Source organism: Styela clava, chromosome 14, assembly GCF_964204865.1.
Source record: "Styela clava chromosome 14, kaStyClav1.hap1.2, whole genome shotgun sequence".
Lineage (NCBI taxonomy): Eukaryota > Metazoa > Chordata > Ascidiacea > Stolidobranchia > Styelidae > Styela > Styela clava.
Genome location: NC_135263.1, coordinates 14,249,084 through 14,276,045, shown reverse-complemented (window position 1 = coordinate 14,276,045; position 26,962 = coordinate 14,249,084). Strand labels below are relative to the sequence as shown.

The window sequence follows — 26,962 nt, the reverse complement described above, 5'->3', positions numbered from 1 at the left end:
TAACATGGATAACAAAGGCATATGAGCGATACGCTAAGACAGTGGTTCCCAGACTTTTTCCCGTGAGCCGCGACGCATATTTTCATGAAATCAAAGACTACAGTTAGGCTACAAGCAACCCCACCACGAGAAAAGTTCAAAGAACAGTATATTCTATTTAATTATCTCAATGAGAACAATGTGCCTATATATAGACTGTAAGTTCGGGGGACGTTGTTGTACTTAACCATTTATTTTAGTAGTTCCCAACCTTTCTACCCCGACGAGCCAGCAACATCAATTAAAATAAGCTCGCGGACCTGTAACGAAATATTGAAATAAATAAAACAGACAAAAAACTGTGCCTTAGTATCATACTTTAAAGTTTAAACTAAAGTTTTGGAACACCCTCGAACAAAAAATTACAAAACACCAAAAACAGTTCAGACAACAAACGGTCGATTGGAGTCAAATATTACCTTCACATTCACGTGTCCAGTGAACATTAGCCCACAATTTGAAAATATTTGAACGCGTATGACGATGCTCCGAAAAAACGGTAAACCCTAAGAAGATTCGATAACATTGTGCGAAAACCACGACGTAGAAATCTCTGAGATTCGGAATATTAACGGGACGCCGAGTTCTTTGGAACATAGACAGATTTGATAAAGCGTAGTAGGTTGTGAGGAATCGCACAATTGTTTGGGAAATAGTAAGATTGCTTTTAAATATGAATTTATTTAAAATTTTATTCTGTATATTCCAACATTAATTTTTGTTCAGTCCAATGTTAAAATATAACAGATTGCTTCATGATTAATTTGAAAGCAAAACAGAACATTGAAGTAAAATAGGTGAAAACGTGTACGCGGTCTTCTTTTGTTAAGTGTCTTTTATTTTGCTTGATTTATTGTCGTTCTGTTTCTGACTGCGTGAGGCGCTTCGAAATTATGTATGAAATACAACACGCTCCATACTTTTGCTTGTTTTAGGAAGATTATTCAGATGATTAAATATGAAATTCTTAAATACACGGATACGAAGTCAAATGACTAACCACTGTATCACCATCACTGTATCTGACCATTCGAAAATTCAAATTAAGTCCCAGCGCCATAGGCTCCAATTCCTATAGGCAAAGACAACACCACAGCAGGGCAATGAGCATTGAGACTCGACTTTGTCGGAAAGGAGTCAAATTGGTCTGACGTTATGTCGCAATACTCGTAAAAATAGCAAAATTTAGGATGAAATATCAAGCCTCACATGACTCCGATGAATATTCTAATTGCCCGCTTGGATAGAAGAGAGAGAGAGAGACTTTATTATTTCGTCAACCAGAAAACACATATATCGTCACGCTAATAACCGAATTGCGTAAGTCATTTTTAGCAGTTTTGAGAAAAACGTAAAAAACTTCCTAATGATTTTGTTATGCAATTGAGAGTCAATAATTTGCCATGGTTCAATTTTTTGATCGTAGCCGGATTTAAGTTAATTTGTATGACGCAGTTAAGTGACGTCATAATGGCGCACTGTGACTTAGGCAGAAATGTGTCTATGACTTGGTGACATACGCAATTTGCAACTTCACTATATGCACCAGTCCTGAAAACTAAACATTCCAAAAACGAATGTAATTCTCAGTAGGGGAAGGTGGGGCACGTTGGGACATGGGGCACAGTGGAAAATCAGCTCTCACACTGATACTATATCCGCAATCCCGTCCGCGGTTCGATGTTTCAATCCGCCCTTCGGTGAGTTACAACGTCCCCGCGAACGGACAACGGACGGGTAGAGCGGCGCAAGCTATGAGGTCAAATTGGTTTTGGGAGGTTGAAACTAAAATTTCACCGTTCCAGTTTTTTCTTTTTTCTACTTTAGACTTCCCAACATGACAAACCACCGTCTAATATTTTTCAGCTTTAGTCAACTGTAGAATATTCATAACGTTGGCGAGATGATGTGCCTTCCGAATTTCGCCGTGGGATGGTCTGAAAATATTTGTTTCTTATGGGGAACAATGGACCGGGGTTCAGTGGGACATGCCCTACAAGGCACAATTCGACAGTGTTTGATACAATAAGTGCTTAGAGACCTAGAGATGCGTTATATTTTGTGTAATATTATGGTTTCTTCCGACCCATGGCCCAATATGGAATATATATTCAAGAATCAATATTATTTTCAGATTTAGATTCGAGGAAAGAAATAATCAAATTTGTTTGCGAATTTTTTTGTCAAAATATCTGAACTATTTCAGTTGAACATTGACTTTGAAAATATTAAAGCTTCAAATTTAAAGTCTCCCTGTTCTGCAGGCGATTATTCTGATTAATTGCCTATTTTTAAAGGCATACTTCGTTGAATTTTGACAGACTGACCCATTGTGCCCCAGGGTCTGTCCGAATGTGCCCCACAAGTGGGGTACATTGGGACACTTGACAGACGTTTTTCAAAGCATTTTGGTAGTAAGATGTGTGTCGCAAAGGAATTTCTTAGTCGCTGAATAAAAACTACATTTACCCCTCTATGCATTAGTCCCGCCAACTTGAGTGAATATGCAGAATTAAAGGCTCAAAATATGCAAAAGAAAAAAAGTGTCCCAACCTTCCCCACTTTCCCCTATCTACAATGTCTAATCCCCAAAATAGCTAATCAGTTTCAATTAAATCAATTTTTATGTTTAAAAATATATATTTCATCAATATAACACGTTCTGCACACTCACCGAAATAGGACTAAAATTAAATATAAAGAATAAAACAGCAATGCACCCAATATAAAAGCCAACCAAGGTAAATTTGACTCGGACAGTGAATATCACAAGTGTACGTCTTCCTATACTGTAGTAAAAATTCAAATTAATACGCGCTAAGCTAGAATCCGAGATGCAAAAACTCGAAAATACTTTGCCGAGGTTATTTTGTCTTTGGGACGTCACAATAGTACTGCGGTAACAAGGATAATTCATTATGACGAAACAATTGCACAAATGTGCATGTCATACTAAATCTCCATTTTTATGGGTTTCGGAATTCCTAAAATAAAATCTGAGTTAACAGACAGGTGCGCAGCATTACATAAATACCTATTTTATAAAAAACTCAAAATCGCCAAAAATGACTTACGCAATTTGGTTATTAGCGTGACGATATAATATAAAATTTAATGATAACAAAATAAGTGAAACGAAAGTTTTCGGTATGACTGGGAGGTAACGATACGACCATTTACGGTCATCTGAGTCAGTTACCACCCAACATAACACATGAATAAATTGACTCAGGTTATTTTTTTAACTATCAGTTTATAGAAAACAATTTACACCATTTACAAAATGTAATCTGATTGGAACGAGGATAAATTTTGGATTAGTCTGATCGGGGTTGGGAATTTATTCTAAAAATGACATATTTATAACAGGAACATAATTTCGGTTTTTTTTAAAATTAATTGATGGTAGAAAAAGAGGAGTGCCTTTCCGAAATAGATACTTAATTCTGATTGAGCCCTTAAATGAGAATCAATCAGTACATCATTTTAACACTATAAAAAAATAATACTACAACAGAACAGAAATAGACATATGCTAATTAAAGCAGGTATGATTTATTAAAGAACTTTTAACAAAGATGAGACAATTACAATAATCCAGAAACCATTCCAATTCTTGCAATCATTTATAGTCCATTCCAAGCGTAAACTATGGTGGTAGGAGTATCAAAAATTGCCAAACCTATCAATTTATTGCATATCGATAAATATTAATCACACTCGCAGTTAATTAAATGATCCATAACAACCGCTCAACGGTAAGTGAAAGAAAATGTAATTATATTATATCAAGGAGCATCATATGAATTTAAAGAGACACCTAGCCGAGCAGTTTTGGACTACCAAGATGGCATAGCACCAGACCTAATGTTGTGCATAGGTGGGATATCAGAAAATGATTAGAAATGTTTGCAGAATGATAAGACATGAAATATATATAAAACAGCGGATTAATTTGGCAGGATAGACCAAGATATTGGTTAATACGACCGGAAAAACATAATATACACAAGTACACTCTAATTTAATTATAGGGTCAAAAAAGCCAGTTTCTAACCATTGCAGCATTAACCGCAATTTAGGAATGATGGTATATATCATAATGAAGCAAGTAAGTTTTATTATTACAGAATAAAAAAATTATATACCAATTAGATCAATACTATTTAACAAGTTATGTATATCAATTTCATAGGAGACAAATTATGAATTTACAAATGATCAAAAATGAATTGGTCGTTATAATGAAATGGTATTGTGATTCCCATTCAACAACCCATGATTTGTTAGCTATAATATATGACATATAATATAAAAATTCACAATATGAAATTCTCTCATATCTGAATTATTAAAATGAATTAAGAATACTGAAGAATGAAATTCATTTAAGTTTCACTATCAAAATTACCCAGTTAGCCCAGTTCATTAACTACAGAAAAGCATAATATCTATCTATTTAAAATATGCACAAATAAGGGGCAGTAAACTGCTGTCTACTTGGGCAGTAATTGGGTTGCAATCATACACATGTATATATGTGTATGTCTTAGGAATGTCAAAGCCACTATGTGAATATATGTGATACCATGTATGAAGAGCATGTAGTAAGTATTAATAAATATTGAACCTTGGATTCCCAAATTTTGCGCAAAAAGATCTAACTTGAAAAGAAAAAGTTGAATTACTCAAAAGTGAAGATGCCAGACATATATTTTTCAAACTACGATTGAACAGCGCACTCAATATGGCGCTAGTGAGTTAAGGCCCAATCGGAAAAATAAATGAATTATCAGATGTATAATATATTGGACTTATGTCGCGATTACTTAACTTCCCAATAAAATTATACTTGTTGCACCAAAAGTGGGGAAAATTCAAGCTAATAACTTGCCAACAGAGGACAGAAGTTTTTTATCGCACGAACCTCGAACCGTGGGAAAACCAACTTGAAACGAAAGACACAATTTTGACGTAACAATACAGAGTGAGCAAGCACAAATTTAGTGAGCAACCCGCTCGAGAGAAATATTGCTTTCTTAAAGTCGGGGCCGTTTCTCATTCTCTAATCCAGTGGTTCTCAACCGGGGGTCCGCGAAGCATTTCCAGGGGGCCTACAAAAACTATTTTGATTTATCTCCCCTAGACCTATTGTGACTAATACGAGAATCCAAGGCTCGTAACCAACTAAACGTCGAAGACGATATGCGTCTATCGTCATCAAAAACACGACCATGTATTTCAAGACTTGCTTCTAATAAGCAACAGCAGAAATCCCATCAAGTGTATTCGATTTGAGAAAATAAATGAAAATGTCCACTAGTATGGTGTTATTTTTGACTTGGTTAAATCTGTATGGAACATTAGGTTGCTGTTCAAGCTATAAACTAAATTTCAAATAAAAAAAACTTTTGAGGGGTCGGCGACCGCTTTGAGAGCACCAGAAGGGTCCGCAAAGACAAAAAGATTGAGAACTACTGCTCTAATCATTTCTGGATACGAAACGTACCTATGAATCGTTTTGTTGTTGTGAAGAAATCGCTTTTCTCTTTAAATACTGGACCAATTGTTTTGGCATTTTCAGCGGTTAAAGCTTGCTGTTGTCGCTAGAAGGCTATTACTTTTATTTATTTCAAAACATTTTTAGACTCTGTAGAGTTCGTGTGATGACGTCATCAAAAAATGCGTGGTTCCGTAATTGCATTTTGATGCTACTTCATTTTGGTCTTCGTGTCAATATATTTGAGCATTATCCTCTTGTTTCTTTTATGCACGTTCAATTATTATTTCTTATCGAGGGCCCTTCCTCGTATGCCATTGTTCCTCAAACTTTTTGTCCGTTTGTTTTTACTTCGAATAGGCCTACAGGTATCATTTTGCCTAAGATGAACAATCGGTAAAGTAAATATACCTTGTGTTACTGAATGATGTCTTCATACCCCTGCTTCGATCCCTTGAAAAGGAAAATTGTCTCAAGTTGTTTGACGAGCTCTAGGACACCAAATTCAAGATCTGCCGAAAGGCCTTTAGGGCCAAACGGTTCGGAACCATTTCAAGAATCGCTCCATTTTTTATATTGTTTTATTTCGCGTAGTACTTCGTCAGTACTAGAAAACCTGCTCTAAAACGCTATCGAAGACGTTCTTTTACGTTCCCAAGTAATCCAATTAAATTGATTTCTAATAAACCATACTTCCGGCAACTTACACTTCAACAGTGTTCCCCAACCCGAGTCCGCGGAGCGGTTTATTTTGAACCAGTCCTAAACGAGTAATACCGTTACGAACGTTATGCAGTAATATATAGTTCATGTAAGTCACTTACCTTTTTAGTGTCGCGGGCCACTTTCGCGTTTAGAAATTTATCGCAGGGCATAAACGGTTTCACCACGTATCAGTTACGATTTACGTTAGAATTTACAAAAACATAAAAAAAAAGGTTTAATTATATAAAATTTAATCGAGTCAATAATTACCGGTTACGGATTGTGGCTGGAAAAATATTCGAACATGAAACCATTAGAATACCTGGTAACACGTGACTTGGGCACGACACGTCATTCGCTCCTCGCTATATCAAACGGTTCCATTACATTTGAACCCACGTAGGCCTACATTTGAACCCATGACAATTGCACCTGTATGCTATTGCACCTATGGAATTTTTTTTGTTTTTCGGATAGTTGAACCCATACTCATGGGTTTTAGCACCCGCATATAGATTAAACCCGTGGATATACACATGGGTTCAAATGTACGGTCACCATATCAAACGATTGAATTGCACAGCGTACCTGCGGATTTCTGACAAAACATGAGGCGTACCCTTCGCCTACAGACAAAAACATAAAAATTGAGTGTTATATTTGCGTTGCTGTTTTACCCTTTCCAACAACTCATCCTTGCAAAGATGGATTTACAGCCCTGGCCATGATAAAAACCCAACTAAGGCAACCAGATGATGACATTAGATGTGCATTATCGAAAATAGACCCTGATTTCGACAAACTAGTGGTTTGTTAGTCCGCGACAAAAAAGGTTGAGAAACGCTGCTTTAACACATCTGTCTCTTCGTTTTGTGATGTCATTGAATCAAGCAAATACATTCTTACTTTCGTAATGACTAATTTCCATGTAAACTACTTATTTATTAAAAAGCATTTGTTTTTATTACGGAAAACTGTCAATAGATATGTATCGTGGGAATGTTGAATTTGGTTTATTGAAACTCTTGAGGTTACGGAAAACGTGACATGATGATATCTTTTTCGACACAGAATTATCGGAGTCAGCGATATTATATACCTCATTTTATGAAGAATATATATGAATCTAATCTAACATGAAATAATTATTGCGGTTATTTTTAACTGAAAAATCCTTGACGTGAATAGTACGTTCATGGGAGGGACTGATAATGTTTTTATTTTGTCTATGCCAGTTACGGTCAATAAGGAGAATGAATTTGAAAATATTCATAAACAAAAAATAAAATTTCTGTCACGGCGCCAGGCTGATATAAATCTCATACAAACAAAACGGCCATACGTGCCGTGCCACCTGGAGTGTTTAATAACGATACCAAGCATGCGGCATTTGGCAAGTCATCGTGATTGTTAAAATCTAGCGTCGCCATTCGAAGATATAAGTAATAATATTAACAATAAAATAAGTTACCTGAACGATAAAAAATTTAATATGAGTTCTAATTTATGTCGCATTTTGAAATAGAGTTATTAAAAATAGTATCCACCATTGCATATTTTCTATGCATTTTCATTGGATTCTTCGTCAGAAAAACAATGTTATTGTTCATTTCAATGATGCTTTGCAAAATAGAATTTCAAAAATTATTTATTTTATTCTAAGCAACGAAAATCATTGTCGGTCGCGGCAAGACACTTTTGGGCAATATAAGCCAAATTATATTTTGAAAAAGAAGACTATACACAACCGATGCTTGGCAAAACAGATAATAACCGCAGTCTGTGTGGCAATGAGAAATGTCACAACAGCCTAACGCCTAACCCGAGTAATCGGCTTTGCTGACTGTCCGTTCCGAAGTGTTTTGTAGGACTAGAATATAGTGACATAACTGTTATAGTTCGTGCACACCTTAACAAATTTTCATAACACAATTTATGCAAAAGAAATATATGATTTCGTAATTTTTTTTATAGATAACGAGATCTTTTGAAAACGTTTTGTTTTCACGGCAACACCCAATGAGAGAAAAGCGATATGCGCCAATTTCTATATAAAGGGCCAGTTGAGCTATAGATAATCTCATCGTGAGACTAGTTGGTTTAAACCTCAAACCAGAATTGAAAATAAAAGAACATACGCAAAACCATGCATGTGTTGTGGAAGATTGATGATCAGTCAAACTCTTTGACGTCGAAAGGTGCTATCTTACAAGAACCGGAACAAATTCCACGCATTACTACTATTCTTATGTCTAATCATGTACATCTTTTTATTAGAATATTTGATTATATTTCGAAGTAAAAAATGAAAATATTTTTAACTGTAGGTCTGTTAGCAATTATTGCATCTCAACAAGTTACTGGTTATAAAGTATGTGGTAAGTTTTTATATAAATTGTTTCATTATTCGTGATACAGTATATTGTGTTTATAGCAAAATAAATTATTTATCAAAAACATTAGAAGCCTAATTGTTTCAATCGCACGATCAATTTTGTCGCTGAAAAGTTTCCGCAAACCTGGTATTTATCAGCTTGAACTTGTATGGTATATACCTTGATTAATTCAATATCTTTTTAAAATTAGACAACATTTGCTGGAAATTTTATCAAATTCTGCAATCATTTTTCAAGGGAATGATGTAACATATAAAAACGAAACTGATGAAGCAGTCACTGAAATAGTTGGCCGCCTTATGGCTCTGCGGGAAACAGATTGGAATTGGAATATCCTCCAGGTTCCAATGACACTACAACTTGTAGCACCTGAAAAATTCTATGAAAGAGAAAAGACCATTGATGCCATAAAACAAAAAGTAAAAAATGACGCCAACAAGTAAGTAATCGATGAATATCTATATCCCAGGTGTTGCACAAATGATGCCAATGTATAAGCCACATCCATCATTTTTCAGAATGTCTTTGTGGAGTTTGGCGCTTCACACATATGCTGCGAAAGGACTGTGTCAAAACCCAAGAAACTTTTCTGGTGTTAACCTTGTACAAATGCTGGAAGAAAACTTGGAAGGCCAATTTCGATATAAAAGTAAGTAAATTATGTTGGAAACATTAGTATAAATAATTATGTACCTCAGTATCCAGGTAAGGTCCGCTTCACAGAGGGACTGCTGTTGTTGCACATACTGCTGGACTGAAACTAAAAACTGTTTGGTTGCCAACAGCTTGGAATATTAGATTCTTGAATTTGGTTGAATATTAACCACAAAGTGTTTTCAACATGACAAATAATTTGCGTAACACCATTGACAACTCAGTGCTATAATTAACGAGAAATTATTTGAAACGTTTCACTAAATAACCTTACTTTTACAACATTAACAGAACTCGCACCGGTGGACGGACTACGAACATATGCAATAGGCCTTTCAGCACTTTTCACGTCCAATGCTGTTGTTCCAAGATATCTTATCAATAAATTACTCGCAAATCAGAATAAGGATGGAAGCTTCGGAACACGTTTGAAAATAGGTGAGATCATTACTGTAAGCGGTCATAACAATTTAAAATCAACATATTTACTATTGAACGAGTTCGCATGAAAAACTCCACAGGTTACAAACAATGCGCAACGTACAATACTGTACAACACAAAGAAAACGGCGTTGCCAGTTTCAGAGTTTGCTACCGTGTTGTGCGGTTTCCATATCCGGGACTGTTCATTTTGATTGCTAGAGCATCATGCCAAATTAAGTGCATAGTTTATGACTTAATGATAATATTAGAATTGAACGAATAGCTTTCAGCTTTGGACCTTTCCCCGACCTTTGACCCCCGGAAAATTCTTCCTATACTTAATTAACCATTGCAAAATTTCGGTGCTTATTTTAAGAGTGATTCCGCGAGTTGGCGCCTGTAAAATGGGGTATTTGTTTCAAGCCATCATTCTGATTCATAACATTCAACAATCCGTTTTTTAAAAGTACCGGTAAAGAATTTTAGCCTAGGTATCACAGCTATTTCTGTACTAATTTTTGATTACTGCAATTAAACTGAAACTCCTAAGAAGATAGTGAAGCAATCATTGAATTATTTGATAATATATTTAAATATCCGGAACACAATTGAAAACTAACGAATAGAATTCAAAAACGCGAAAACGAGTTATTGTTTACGACCACGCCTGAAAATCTGTCTGAGCGAGAAAAGTGTCTGAGCGGATGCAAAATTGGGTCACGTCTTGCATCTTGCTGATTGGCCAATGTCACGAAGTAAACAAGACAAGGAAGTCGATGCTCGGGAAAACAGCCATAATATTAATATTTACGGAATAACAATAATGGGGTAGTAAAACACAATTTTATTTTATTTAGTCATTCTCGGATCAACCCATTGAACCATTTATTTTTATTTTCCACAGTGACCACATCTATGTTGCTCACACCGATGCACAGACTTTCACAAGAAGTAAATCCAAAGTATCGGGTGGAAAGAATAACTCATGCTATCAAGAAAATGCGTGAATATATAAAGTCAAATATTTACACCGACGAGAAAAACCACACATACATAGGAAATCCTTCATCGTCTACTTTCGGTCTCCTGGGATTGCAAGCCACGCAGGAATCCGGAGAAAGTCCTACTTCGTGGAAGTGCAGGTAGTATTGGCTTTGATTAAATGCTCAATCATGTATCCAAATGTTTTAACAAACAAATTTAACTAGTGTTATTTTATTTAGTGAAGTCATGCACACCCTCGGTTTCAAACCGCAACCAAATGAATCGGATTCGATGTTAGTATCTCGTCTTTTACGTATAACTGGTCGACGATATGGAGAATTTAGCAGTCCTGACTGGAAGTGTATCAAACCAGGTATAGCACCAAATATACGTCTAGGCATCTGGCATCGGTGCAAAATATTTCGACCAGTACAAAATGTGTGATGCATATATATATATATATGTATATATACGATTGAACTGTATCCTGTTATCAATAGTTCATTTGTTATGTAAAAAGTTTGCTAAGCCAGGATGGTCAAGTGTTCATTAAATTCTAAAAGTTACGGGAAATTGTATGCAAACATCCAATATTCAAAAAGAACACAAAACACTAAACGAACATCAAAACAAAACTGTATAACCTCAAATCCATGATATAATATTAGAATGTTCAAATAATTAAAATAGTTGCAGAGATTATGTATGTAAAGTCCTGTATCACGTTCTAATTTCTGAAATCTAATTTTTTTTGTAGATCCTACGCCTATTGGATATCAACCAAAATGCGAGCCATTCAAGCCAGAAACTTGCCAGGTTAAAGAACAATAAAGAAAGGATATATGATTGCTCAATGTTTACGATTGATGTTTTCAAGTCTTCTTGGTCAAATGTTTATGCGCTCACTTTACGGTGTATCTGTCACTAATCAACGGCTTGTATATATATTTAATTTAATAAAGTTTTGATAATGTTATTAAGTGTTCTTTGCATCACAGATTTCATCCTAGTAATATAAATGAAACACATACTCAAAGTGCGTCAACTTTTATTTGTCCTCTTATTAGTTACTAATTTATTTAAACGGAAGGTTGTTTTTCAAGCATAGATATAAAATTCAAGTGTTCCTGTCGATGTGCTTCGATCAATTTCTGTAGTAAAACTTGTAGACTCTTTATTTTATCCATGCAGTTTGCTATTCCAACACTTTCACCACTACCCGCATTCTGAAATATAGATAAATACAATTTCTAGTTGAATAATAGAACCGTAGGCGTGCATTGTTTTACTTCGACGATAAGTGACATACACTCATAAAGCATTAATAACAATCTAACGGCCTATTGCGATATAACGCAAATACTGTTGTCAAGGCCCAACGCCTCATACATCAGAGAAAACCACTATATCCTTCCCTACCTTTCCAATGTTCTTTCTCAGATCTGCAAAAGTGCTGATACAATCTCGTAGTTTCTCTTCTAAGACATCCCTCTCTGACTGAATAATTTTTACATTTCTCTCCATGCCCCACAGCCTAGCTTGAAGCGATTCCTTCTCGGCCTTTTCCGAATCTAATTCAACTGAAATGGAAAAATGTTTTGGGTGTTAATAGAAACATGGTGTGTTACGTATATTTTAGCATGTGTGTTTGCTATCTAAATCCACCACAATAACATTATTCATAATGAGGCCAACATCTGACCGTTCAATATACGTCACAGCTCATAGGCCAAATTTAAACTGCAATAAAACATGCATTACGACAACTTAAAATTTTCTATAGTAAAATGGTTCTCATATGCCATGCCAGAATCCTCGTCAACTTTTGGTTGTCGTGATTTTTAAACAAAATCGGTGTCAAATATATTTTTATCTAGTAAGTCCTATGACTAATCTTCCAACTACACATCCCTGTTCACCGGATTTGGAATGGCGGCGCTTTTGTAGTATGCGCAAAAATATATAGAGCAAGAACATAGTATGTGTGCCAGGTTAGGAATGGCCATAGTTTTATACCAATATTCCTCATTTTAGTTTTATTACGAGTTCGGACTAACCAAGTGACTCCCGTAGTATTTGTACCTGAAATTATGACCGAACCCTAACATGGAACACATACTACGGGTCTCGGGAGTACCGGAATGGCTTTCACAGAACTGACCAGGATGAACGCCATTGTCGTGACTGGTATGCACGATTTCCTTTACTAGGCGAATTTGACATGAACAATTAGGAAAAACAGGACGTCCATTGAAATCCTGACAATATGTTTAAAAAAAAATTACTTCCTAATCTTCAAAATAAATACTACCAAATATATATTAACGACCCCCACATGATTTTCCCTCCAGTAAATTTATTGCCCATCTGCTACATCTATTTATTGAAAATTAAATGAATCGCCTGATGTTTGAAACTTGCGGATGATCCCAATTCATAACAAGTTGAGAATTAGCCGGTAGCAGACACGCATTTAACGCAAAAAATTGAAAAAGGGGAACATAAATTACGTTAGACAATTTCAACCTTAGAAGATAATCGAGCGGTATTTCATTAGATCATCTCGGAAAAGTCGATAACAAAGCTTAATCATATTACAATCTTGTGTCTGGTTTAGGTATGGAGGTAAATACGAAACGCGGTTGGTGGAGGAAACCACAAGACAAGCCCACTGCGTTTAATGTTTGTATATGTGGAAATACAGATTTAAAACAAACGGTTGCGAAGATTTTAGCAATCCCGTACCCGACATGGACAGGTAACTGGGCGAGAGGCCGTGGCTCGCCATATGAATATGCCGTTTCATCACTTTCTTATCTTATCTTACCAAGTCCATGCTTCCGAAAACAAACAATATAACTAATCTCATACCCGACTCGGAATGGTAACCGGACGATAGGCCGTAGTTCGCCATATGGATAAGCCGTCTTGTCGGCTTTCCTCTCCCGCGGGATAAATATGTAAATCAAATCCTATCCTATCTATCTCCCCCATGGATAAATATGTAAATCCTATTCTATCATAATTACCAAGTCAGTTGATGCAAGCTTAGCTCCCAAACCTCTGTACGCTTGTCTTTAAATAAAATTGGAGTTGATGAATAGTAAAACGTATATATAAATATTCGTAAAAGATCAACTTATAAAGCACACCACTAAACTAAAGCAGAAGTATTGAGGAGAGTTATTTTTCATTAAGAAGTAATATATATCAAACATTATAAATAAAATATATATTCTGGAAGTTTCAATCATTCAAGCATCTTTATTTGTAATGCTTGTATAACTGCTCGAATTTGATCCATTTAAATGTAACACAGAGGAAAATGCAAGTAAATGTTACAAAAATTTTCAACAGTAATAAAAAAGTAAGGCCGAATAGTGTTAGCAGTACGTAATCTTGGGCATTTTTTTGTCCATATTTTCCAACTTTTTCAATGTGTTTCGAATTTTCAATCCCAGCTGGTCATAATTTGATTTTGGTGAAGATAGTTCAGTATTTTTCTGTTCAAAATCGTCTTCTTCAGCAGCAGAAGCATTAACTGCATTTTCATCTACTGTAAATTCTGCTCTAATCATGTCAGGGGTGAGTTCTATGGGGTCAGAGGAATCGAAGGCAATATCTTCCCCAGCGTCTGAGTCTTGTGGCTGTAGGGAAGAAGGTAATAAAGTAGGAGTTACTACCGGGACCATTGCTTCACTAAATGGATCAGACCATCGAGGCAGACTAACGTCATGTTGAGTGCCGCTCTGTGAAAGAGAGACAAGAGCTTGAGGTGGAAGAGATTTCCAAGCCATGATACCTTTGATTGTGTCATCTTTGTCAAGATAAGACTGTGCTCCTGGTAACATTGTATATTTCGGCATGGGGCATAAGTGATATTCAGGATCGACTTCGCTGTGTGAAAATGGTAAATAGGTTCTCTGCATACCAGGAAATGGATTGAATATGTGTAATGGGTGATATGGAGGATTGCTCAATAATCCAGATGGCATAGTCAGTCCAGATGATGATGAAGTAGGTCTGTCCTTCATTTTAATATCTTTTTGTGTTAGTGATTCATTTTCCAAATTTTGTGAAGAAGATACATCACTAATGGATGAAGATGAAATTCCATCATCGTCAGTTTTTGTTTTGTCACTTTTGAGCAAGTGTGGTGGAACAGATAATTCAATTACTTCATCTTCTGCACCACTTCGTAAAGGACGAGCTAAAACAGGTGAGACGTAGCTTCTTGATGCATCGTTAACATCAGAAAATAGATATCCACATATGTCATACTGCTTTGGGACTTTCAAGTTGTGGAATGGAGTTCCTTTTATTACTTCGATTGGCGTTCCACTCGTTTCTGTTTCCCCAAGTGTATCCGTCGCAATGTCGTCCTTTGTATCTTCCGGAACATATAGCGGAAATGTAAAAGGTTTCACTTTGTTTGCAGTAAGTATAAACACAGGCTCTGGGGTTGAATTATGAGCAGGTGTTCCAGGTGTAGAGGGATTTCTGACATCAAGCTGGAAACCTTCTGCATTTTCCACCGATTTCTGTGCATCAATGTTCCCACTTTTAAAATTTTCAATCATCTGTCTTAACATTTTTACTTTTTTGTCCGCTCGTTTTCTTATTAAAATAGTACGAGCAGCTTGTTGAAACCTTTCTAATGCTTTATGTCTGTTGAGCCAAGGATTATTTTTATATAAATCAAAACTAGGATTGCCTTCGGGGATTGTTACTGCTTGTCTAAATGTTCGTCTGAAAGCTTTGAAAGTCGACGTTCGCAATACTTCATTGTCTTCATCAGGCTCACATCTTCTTTTGTACTTGTAATCACTTTGTGCATTTTCTCTTTCTCGTAAAATTTCCAGTCTGGTTTCCTCATCTAATGCTTTGTGACCAAGATGAACTTGCCATCTTAGGTGATTGGCTCTTTCTTCTATCTCATCTTTTCGTAAATCTTGCTTAAAAGTCGCTTCTTTCATCTGCCGCGATGAGGATTGTGCAAGGCCAAGACTGGATTCTGAAGTGCTTTTTAATGCAAGCTTTGATGTAGCAACTTCACGAACATCTTTTGCCCTCAGTTTCCCAGCCTTTTGCATCAAGACACTGTTTACTGCATGTTGAGTATTGAGTTTGACAGGAAAATGCAATCCTTCATACTCTATTTCAGTAGGTTGTGGAATATGAGAATATTTAGCAGTTTTTCTTCTTCTTGAAAGCTGTACCAGTGATAAAGAATGGGGATCGAAAATTTTTGTTTTCCTATAAACTTCATCCAAATCTTTTATTGATTTTCTTGGTTTATTCGTCTTTGGCGTACAACTTGCAGTCACAAAGCATGTGACAGGTTTCGAATTGAACTGCGATATATTTAATTGAATTGTCATGTGCGATGTTACATACTCGGTGGGCGTATACAGCACTGAAATTGAAGCATTTCCCTCACCTGGTACAGTTCCTGACATTGGATGTACAGAAAGAGCCGGGTGAGCTTGTAACACTGTTATTTGATATTCAAAATCTACCGGGCATGGTGATCGCAATGGCAAAAGTTTTCTTCTCGTTTCACCTAGCTTTGAATTTGCTGTATCAAAAATTAACTTTTTGGGAAAACCAGACAAGTCCATAACCGGGTAAGCATGTAAAGGAATAACAATATTCTCCTCTCCTTCACAATGTAGTCTGATACAATCATAGTAATATCTCCATTCATCAGGAGTAAATTGTATCACAACATCGATTGTAAATCCAGGTACAAATCGCCTTGGTTTGGTGTATTTTACAGTAAAATATTTTGTCGAGGGGCTAATAATATGTAAATTTTGCCTCTCTGATGAAGAGTTGCATATTTTTATCGAGCGACGTTGAGTCTTATGTAAATCATATCCTTCGAAATGAACAACGCTCGGATCGACTTTGACAAGAGCATTTTGCTTCAGTTTGCTGAAGATCTTTGTATCAAGTAAATGATTTGGTACAGGCAACTTTTTCTTAGGACTGATTAAATCATCCAAGGTTAAGTTTTTGTTCCAGTCGTCAGCTATCGAAATGGGGCTGAGCAATGCTTCCATTATACTGTTTTTTTTTGTATTTATTTCTAGTGAGAATATCTTTGTTTCACATTCTTCTTTTGAAATATACTTTTTACGACCGAATATGATTTAGCTTATAATGTTTTCTATGATATTATTAATATAAAAGTTATAAATTGAAGATATTAATTATACTATTCTACTGACAATAATCAGACTTAGTTATATCTGAAAATTGTACGCAATTGCCTCCTATTAACATTTTTTATAGCCTAGCCTAGTTTTTCCTGAAATTCCCAGCCCTAATGTATAAACACAGACACATGACTGCATGATATGGAGGAAGCCACAAGCAAATTGTGAGATCAAACATTTCTATTGAATTTACCAAAATAAAATTCTTCAGAACAGTTAACATGCAATCTCAAACTGTACTACGAGTAACACAGCACAAGGCAGCAAGATGAGTTATGTCAAAAATATGGCTTTTAAATGTAACTTATGTAATCCTGAAAACTGAGAAACATTGCATACACCAGTGCAGTAATGTTCATAAATAAATAACTGGCTAACTATTCCCATACCCAATATAGACTGGTAACCGGACAAGAGGCCGTGGAACGCCGTATAATTAATCTATCTTATCGGTCGGCTTTCATCTCCCCGGGATGAATATGTAAATCCTAAATTCAGCACCGTAGTTTTAAACTATTACAAACCCTGAATATGTGTTATTGAACCTTGAAACATGTGAACTGCAGACTTGATTCCCTTTTTTATAGTCTAAATCCTATTCGTATAGCGGTAGATAAAGGGTTTCTGTAAATGTATTGCACACTGACATCGATTAATTAAGTAAAGAGCGAAAAGTAGGGAACAAGTTCGCGAAACACAGCGCTCGTTGTTGCCATGGTGACCCGTGTGAAGTTAGCGAAATTCCGGCGAAATTTTTTACCCACAATTCCAAGCAATGTTCCCTTTCAAAATCGTACATTGAAGGACCATTACCGCGAGATATAAAAATGTACATTGCTGGGAATAAGATTTTATCCAAGAAAATTAAATGCGATATTATGATATTTCCCACATTAGAAGTGGAAATATTTTTATTTTACATTATGTACACTAAATTTAATTGTTTTTAGAAAGTAGAAAATAATGTGCATCTGTATCAGTTTAAAAGATTTAAAGCAAAGAATGGCGATAATTGGCGAAAAATTTGTAAAAGGGCGTTACAGGCAATTCAATTGCGATTTTCTAAAATATCCCACATTAGGAGCAAAAATATTTTTATTGTAGATTAAAGTACATTAAATTTACTTGTTTTTAGAATGTAGAAAATAACACGCATTCATATTAGTTCAAAAGATATAGAGCAAACAATGTCGATAAGTAGCGAAAAATGTAAAAAATTTCGACGTTTCGACGTATTCATCTGCGATTCTCTAAGATATCCCACATTAGGAGTAGAAATATTTTTATTGTAGAATAAAGTACATTAAAATTACTTGTTTTTAGGATGTAGATAACAATGTGCATCTGTATTAGTTTAAAAAATATAAAGCAAATAATCTCGATACTTAGCAAAAAACGTATAAAAGTGCGTTTCGACGTATTCATCTGCGATTCCTAAAATATCCCACATTAGGAGTAGAAATATTTTTATTGTAGATTAAAGCACATTAAATTTACTTGTTTTTAGAATGTAGAAAATAATGCGCATCCATATTAGTTCAAAAGATATGAAGCAAACAATGTCGATAATTAGCGAAAAATGTAAAAAAATGGCGGTATAAGCAATTCAACTGCAATTTTCTAAAATATCCCACTTTAGGAGTGGAAATATTTTTATTGTACATTAAAGTATATTAAATTTACTTGTTTTTAGAATGTAGAAAATAACACGCATTCATATTAGTTCAAAAGATATAAAGCAAACAATATCGATAATTAGCAAAAAATGTAAAAAAATGGCGGTATGAGCAATTCAACTGCAATTTTCTAAAATATCCCACATTAGGAGTAAAATATTTTTATTGTAGAATAAAGTACAATAAAATTACTTGTTTTTAGAATGTAGATAACAATGTGCATCCATATTAGTTCAAAAGATATAAAGCAAACAATGTCGATAATTAGCAAAAAGTGTAAAAAAAAAATGGCGGTATAAGCAATTCAACTGCAATTTTCTAAAATATCCCACATTGGGAATAGAAATATTTTTATTGTAGAATAAAGTACATTAAAATTACTTGTTTTTCGAATGTAGATAACAATGTGCATCCATATTAGTTCAAAAGATATAAAGCAAATAATCTCGATACTTAGCAAAAAACGTATAAAAGTGCGTTTCGACGTATTCATCTGCGATTCCTAAAATTTCCCACATTAGGAGTAGAAATATTTTTATTGTAGATTAAAGTACAATAAATTTACTTGTTTTTAGAATGTAGAAGATAATGCGCATCCATATTAGTTCAAAAGATATAAAGCAAACAATGTCGATAATTAGCGAAAAATGTAAAAAAAATGCGGTATAAGCAATTCAACTGCAATTTTCTAAAATATCCCACATTAGGAGTAGAAATATTTTTATTGTAGAATAAAGTACAATAAAATTACTTGTTTTTAGAGTGTAGATAACAATGTGCATCCATATTAGTTCAAAAGATATAAAGCAAACAATGTCGATAATTAGCGAAAATTGTAAAAAAAATTGCGGTATGAGCAATTCAACTGCAATTTTCTAAAATATCCCACATTAGGAGTAGAAATATTTTTATTGTAGATTAAAGTACATTAAATTTACCTGTTTTTAGAATGTAGAAAATAATGCGCATTCATATTAGTTCAAAAGATATAAAGCAAACAATGTCGATAATTAGCAAGAAGTGTAAAAAAAAAATGGCGGTATAAGCAATTCAACTGCAATTTTCTAAAATATCCCACATTGGGAGTAGAAACATTTTTATTGTAGAATAAAGTACATCAAAATTACTTGTTTTTAGAATGTAGATAACAATGTGCGTTTATATTAGTTCAAAAGATATAAAGCAAATAATCTCGATACTTAGCAAAAAACGTATAAAAGTGCGTTTCGACGTATTCATCTGCGATTCCTAAAATTTCCCACATTAGGAGTAGAAATATTTTTATTGTAGATTAAAGTACATTAAATTTACTTGTTTTTGGAATGTAGAAAATAATGAGCATCCATATTAGTTCAAAAGATATAAAGCAAACAATGTCGATAATTAGCGAAAAATGTAAAAAAATGGCGGTATAAGCAATTCAACTGCAATTTTCTAAAATATCCCACTTTAGGAGTGGAAATATTTTTATTGTACATTAAAGTATATTAAATTTACTTGTTTTTAGAATGTAGAAAATAACACGCATTCATATTAGTTCAAAAGATATAAAGCAAACAATATCGATAATTAGCGAAAAATGTAAAAAAATGGCGGTATAAGCAATTCAACTGCAATTTTCTAAAATATCCCACATTAGGAGTAGAAATATTTTTATTGTACAATAAAGTTTATTAAATCTCCTTGTTTTTAGAATGTAGAAAATAATGTGCATCCATATTAGTTCAAAAGTTAAAAAGCAAATAATCTCGATAAGTAGCGAAAAACGTATAAAAGGCGTTTCGACGTACTCATCTGCGATTCTCTAAGATATCCCACATTAGGAGTAGAAATATTTTTATTGTACATTAAAGTATATTAAATTTACTTGTTTTTAGAATGTATAAAATATTGCGCATCCATATTAGTTCAAAAGATATAAAGCAAACAATGTCGATAATTAGCAAGAAGTGTAAAAAAAAATGGCGGTATAAGCAATTCAACTGCAATTTTCTAAAATATCCCACATTGGGAGTAGAAATATTTTTATTGTAGAATAAAGTACATCAAAATTACTTGTTTTTAGAATGTAGATAACAATGTGCATTTATATTAGTTCAAAAGATATAAAGCAAATAATCTCGATACTTAGCAAAAAACGTATAAAAGTGCGTTTCGACGTATTCATCTGCGATTCCTAAAATTTCCCACATTAGGAGTAGAAATATTTTTATTGTAGATTAAAGTACATTAAATTTACTTGTTTTTGGAATGTAGAAAATAATGTGCATCCATATTAGTTCAAAAGATATAAAGCAAACAATGTCGATAATTAGCGAAAAATGTAAAAAAATGGCGGTATAAGCAATTCAACTGCAATTTTCTAAAATATCCCACTTTAGGAGTGGAAATATTTTTATTGTACATTAAAGTATATTAAATTTACTTGTTTTTAGAATGTAGAAAATAACACGCATTCATATTAGTTCAAAAGATATAAAGCAAACAATATCGATAATTAGCGAAAAATGTAAAAAAATGGCGATATGAGCAATTCAACTGCAATTTTCTAAAATATCCCACATTAGGAGTAAAATATTTTTATTGTAGAATAAAGTACAATAAAATTACTTGTTTTTAGAATGTAGATAACAATGTGCATCCATATTAGTTCAAAAGATATAAAGCAAACAATGTCGATAATTAGCAAAAAGTGTAAAAAAAAAATGGCGGTATAAGCAATTCAACTGCAATTTTCTAAAATATCCCACATTGGGAATAGAAATATTTTTATTGTAGAATAAAGTACATTAAAATTACTTGTTTTTCGAATGTAGATAACAATGTGCATCCATATTAGTTCAAAAGATATAAAGCAAATAATCTCGATACTTAGCAAAAAACGTATAAAAGTGCGTTTCGACGTATTCATCTGCGATTCCTAAAATTTCCCACATTAGGAGTAGAAATATTTTTATTGTAGATTAAAGTACAATAAATTTACTTGTTTTTAGAATGTAGAAGATAATGCGCATCCATATTAGTTCAAAAGATATAAAGCAAACAATGTCGATAATTAGCGAAAAATGTAAAAAAAATGCGGTATAAGCAATTCAACTGCAATTTTCTAAAATATCCCACATTAGGAGTAGAAATATTTTTATTGTAGAATAAAGTACAATAAAATTACTTGTTTTTAGAGTGTAGATAACAATGTGCATCCATATTAGTTCAAAAGATATAAAGCAAACAATGTCGATAATTAGCGAAAAATGTAAAAAAAATGCGGTATAAGCAATTCAACTGCAATTTTCTAAAATATTCCACATTAGGAGTAGAAATATTTTTATTGTAGAATAAAGTACAATAAAATTACTTGTTTTTAGAGTGTAGATAACAATGTGCATCCATATTAGTTCAAAAGATATAAAGCAAACAATGTCGATAATTAGCGAAAAATGTAAAAAAATGGCGGTATAAGCAATTCAACTGCAATTTTCTAAAATATTCCACATTAGGAGTGGAAATATTTTTATTTTACATTAAAGTATATTAAATTTACTTGTTTTTAGAATGTAGAAAATAACACGCATTCATATTAGTTCAAAAGATATAAAGCAAACAATATCGATATTTAGCGAAAAATGTAAAAAAATGGCGGTATAAGCAATTCAACTGCAATTTTCTAAAATATCCCACATTAGGAGTGGAAATATTTTTATTATACATTAAAGTATATTAAATTTACTTGTTTTTAGAATGTAGAAAATAATGTGCATCCATATTAGTTCAAAAGATATAAAGCAAACAATGTTGATAATTAGCGAAAAATGTAAAAAGGGCGTTTCGACGATATTCATCTGCGATTCTCTAAGATATCCCACATTAGAAGTAGAAATATTTTTATTGTACATTGAAGTATATTAAGTTTACTTGTTTTTAGAATGTAGAAAATAATAAGCATTCATTTTATTTCAAAAGATATAAAGCAAACAATGTCGATAATTAGCGAAAAACGTAAAAAAGGCGTTTCTAAGCATATTCGATCGCTAAAATCGTCGGTTGTTTCGCCTTAGGCACACATTGTGGTTGGTTAGCATTAGCAACCGACTAAAATCGGATCGAATCACTGAAACAATATACAAAGTTGTAAACGCGACGCGGATTGTGATGATAAATTAATTAATCCAATCAAGTTTTATTGCGCTAAAATATATTTTACTTCGTGAGATTATAACGGGTATACGGATTCCTAACGACGATTACGCATTAGCAAGATTGCAAACATACCTATCAAAACTGAATATAACCAGGCAGTTTATCTCATGTGTTTATGTCCACATATTAAATTTGTATTTAATGTATTAAATAGACGCCACCGTGAGTAACGTTAAACACAATTAAGTTAATTGCCATGGGTTGAATATTTTACGCAACAGAAAAATCTCGCTGGAAAAGTCTTTTTTTTTTCTAACGAGCGAATAATCACCGCGAATGTTTCATGAGCAAAACGAGATATATGTGGACAAAATATCTAGTGAATGAGATGCATGATAAATGGGATTCATGTGGACAAAATGGTTCCATTACATTTGAACCCACGTACATTTGAACCCATGACAATTGCACCTGCATACTATTGCACCCATGGCATTTTTTTTGTTTTACGGATATTTGAACTCATACTAATCCTAACCCATGGGTTTTAGCACCCGCATATAGATTGAACCCGCGGATATACACATGGGTTCAAATGTACGGTCACCGGACAAAATATCTGGCGCAGGAGATATATATGTACAAAACCCCTGCACGACATATATAAAGAGAAAACACTTCGCGAATGAGCTGTTGATGCATTATGGAAACGAGATGTATGTGGACAAAATACGAGATGTATCACGTGAATGAGATGTATGTAGAAAAAATATCTGCTGAACGACATGTACGAGTATGAAGAGAAAACACTTTGCGAATGAGATGTTGGTAGACAAAACATCTGTTAAATGGTATGTGTGGTAGATTGGATACATGTGGACAAAACATCAGATGAATAAGATGTAGGTGTACAAGTCATGTGATTCCCAACCTTTTTCGTTAAACTTCTTCCTTCTCAAAATTTTAAACCTTTTATTCTTCTCTCACTATGCATAAAAACTACTGTATTATTTTAATCCTTAGATATTTGTCCGTGCGCTAACTGAAAAACCGTGTGCATTATATTATAATAAGCATAACGAACTTTGGGAAATCAGTAATACTACAGCAAATACAAAGCCGATTCCTCCCCAAAACGACAAAGTTACTCGACAGGGATGAATTTTTTCCCGGTTTGGAAAACGTGCCTCCAATGAATGAGATATTTGTAGGAAATATACCTGACGAATAAGCCTATCTTTACATATAGTATATGCTCAATCTTTAAATGAACGATTGAAGCAATTCGTTTATTTTTGTTAGAAAGACGCATTTGTAAAGCAGACTAATTCCATCAAAAACATGACTTTATGTTCTTTGTAGTGAATGCGCCAAAAATATATGATCACAATGATTTAGGAAATTGTGATTGTAGTATTTTTTCCATTGGGCTAGTATCATTAAGTACGAATGACTTGAAGATGAAAAAAATAAGGGAACTTAACATAGAAATAATAAAAAATTGGTATGAACTAGTAAAAGCAATTGATGCTTGCAATAAAATAACAAACCTCTTGGCAGAAAAAAATATAAGGTATTGTAGTTACATATAAAATCGGAGAGAAAAATGCAATAGAATGATAAAAATATCATAAAATAATATGGTGGTATTCATGATATAAGGGGCAATATTTTCTTGGTTCGATAGATAATGTCAACATCTGTTAGGGACATTATTAACTTTTACATATCATATTAGTCTACAAACTACCTGAATTATTCTCTTATTGCTCTAAATTTACAGAAAAAAATGACAAAAATCGAAAAAACATAAATAGCAAGCGAAGAACTAGGTTGCAAAGAAATTTAAGTAGTTAAAATCAAGGGTGTGCGACATTTAATACAGGTCGCACTTTCATTCAACATAAGCTTTCTGGTAATAGCAAGCACAAAAGTTCTGGTTATTGATGACATGGGTGACAAATTATGACTTGGTTCATCAGTTCCGGAATATAGCCGGGTTGATATCGGATAGGTACCGACATGGGCGCAGCCAAAATTTTCGGTGAAATTAAAACAGAGCACACTCAAAGTGCAAACTGAAAAGAATGCGTCGTTCACAGCGAAATAGCACAGTTACGTGTAGCCCGCCCCATATGTGCCTGCCGGTTTATGGTGAATATTTTGCAAGTCCTATTTCAAATACCGAGCCTTAATCCGTAGTCAGCAGTACCCGCATTTGAAAATAGAACATTAGAAATCGTGAGAATTAATTTTGAAAGAAGTGTAACTCGCGGATGTCAGTAGCGTCAAAATCGTTTATAGGTACAAAAACACGCTCGCATGTAGCGCCGATCGAATGCATTAAATGGGAAACTATTACTTGGATTTTAATGTTAAACAAGCTGATTTTTAATTGCCATTCAATGATAATTAACATGCGTCGTGATTAGTGGTGGGCAAATAGTTTTTTTAGTCGAATTATTCGAATATTTTCAACGAACACAACACCGAATAATGAGTATTGTCATTTCAAACAACCGTATTTGGGATGTCGGCCGCCGAAACGATCGCCGTGAAAACTTTATTTTTTGGAATTTACTTGAAGACTGAAAACTTCGCAACAATGCAGCGATTTTTATTTCCTAATTTTGTCATAATCCAAGGCCGCAGTAAATAATTTAGTCACGGCGATCCTTTCGGCGGCTTGACATCCCAATTGATGATGATAAACTCTATTAAAGCACTTTTTATCCACTAGTAAATATTAATTCTCATGCAACGGCGGATATCGCAGTTTAATTTTTATTTTTTAAACAGAAATTTGATTTCACATCGGCGACGATGTCAAAGACAACTATTAAGGAGTGCATTCATAACACAAATTAATTCTATGCTGCTTTTTATCTTTTTTGTAGGATTTGTATCACAGTTTGTAAACTAATTTCCCAATTTGAAGCGAACAGTATTACTGACCTCGGAATGCGATATATGTGAAGCTGATAGTTGACTTTTTTATGCTTTTAATTTTATATCGTGTCCGTGTTACTTTCGTATTAAATAATAATAATTAAAAACTCCGCAAATTGGTAATCTCTCTAATACTCAGTGTTGAGAATTAACTTAACTCAGCTTTGGAATAAACACTGATACTAAATACTTGAATAAATCTGCAATAATGGCATTTCTACGTGGTCAAAATAATATGTTTCCCCGCTCCCAATATCTCGCAAAATTTACATAGAATACAAAATTTACCAGTCGTACTTATCTGGTTCGACAATTTTAAATTTACAAAAACAGTGTTGACTCGCTTTCATTCAAAATTGGAAATTGAAAAATATGATAATCCTTACCCGTAAGTGGGACACGTGGGACAAGTGGTAGACGTGGTACACGTGGGACAAGTGGGACACGTGGAACAAGTGGTACACGTGGTACAAGTGGGACATGTGGGACAAGTGCGACACGTGGGACAAGTGGGACAAGTGGTACACATGGTACACGGCGACAAGTGGGACACGACATTTTTGAGACACCGGTATTTGTGTGTTTGTTTGTTTGTCTGTTAGATGAACGCGATATCTCACGAAGGCGAGGTTGAATCTGCTCCAAATTTTACATGTGCATTCATCATATCTCGGACTAGAAGCCTATTGATTAGTTATGTCGTATAATTAGCGAGTTATTAATTAATTACTTAATATATTTTTTTAGAATTAGCAAGTTATTAATTAGGTAATTGGTTTTTTTTTTGCGGTCGATTGATGAGTCTTCGGTCTCCGACCGATATTCTCGTTTTTCTATTTTAAATTTTTCTTTTTGATGTAGTGATGCATAAGCTATTATTTATGGTTTTTATTCGTTTGGTGTTAAAAAATGAAATATTTTGATTTTCTATAAAATTATTTGCTTTATTTTAATTAACAGGATATATTTCTTACATGATGAGCTGGTATAACGGCGATTTATAATGACGATCGAAACTTTGGAGAAACGAACTTTTAAGCCACCGTATGAAGATGTACCTGCCTAATTATAATTCAATTACCAGCCCAACAAGTGAAAAAGTGTCCTTGTGGTTTTTAAATCGTCTTATATGTTTATTGATAATTTTTCTCCGTCGTGCAATAAATGTTCATGTTCCTTGGCAGTTATTAATTTGGGTTTATATGCGTATGAATATTGCTACACGACTATCTAATATAACTTATTTTTCTTATTCTTATTCATTATTATTAAAAATTC

General features: G+C 33.9%; 3 protein-coding genes across 3 annotated transcripts in view; 1 reads left to right on the top strand and 2 right to left on the bottom strand.

The window, feature by feature from the left end:
* Positions 1-8,519: 8,519 nt before the first annotated feature.
* Positions 8,520-11,705, top strand: LOC120341410 (uncharacterized). The gene is made up of 7 exons (XM_039409911.2): positions 8,520-8,622; positions 8,878-9,079; positions 9,159-9,289; positions 9,586-9,732; positions 10,622-10,859; positions 10,941-11,074; positions 11,459-11,705. Exons 1-7 carry the CDS (start codon positions 8,550-8,552, stop codon positions 11,530-11,532), a joined length of 999 nt encoding a protein of 332 aa, XP_039265845.2. The 5' UTR covers positions 8,520-8,549; the 3' UTR covers positions 11,533-11,705.
* Positions 11,706-11,732: 27 nt separating this feature from the next.
* The window catches only part of LOC120341411 (uncharacterized), a 39,923-nt gene continuing 24,693 nt past the window's right edge, over positions 11,733-26,962 (bottom strand). Inside the window, exons 3-4 of the mRNA XM_039409912.2 lie at positions 12,121-12,281; positions 11,733-11,927 (exon numbers count right to left, since the gene is read on the bottom strand). Coding sequence (XP_039265846.1) covers positions 11,781-11,927; positions 12,121-12,281 — 308 coding nt within the window. The 3' untranslated portion in view covers positions 11,733-11,780. The remainder of the gene's footprint in view (positions 11,928-12,120; positions 12,282-26,962) is intronic.
* Positions 13,917-26,962, bottom strand: part of LOC120340871 (coiled-coil domain-containing protein 40-like) — a 223,012-nt gene continuing 209,966 nt past the window's right edge. The window contains exon 2 of the mRNA XM_039409910.2: positions 13,917-16,873. Within this exon, the coding sequence (XP_039265844.2) occupies positions 14,085-16,766 (2,682 nt within the window). The 5' untranslated portion in view covers positions 16,767-16,873 and the 3' untranslated portion in view covers positions 13,917-14,084. The remainder of the gene's footprint in view (positions 16,874-26,962) is intronic.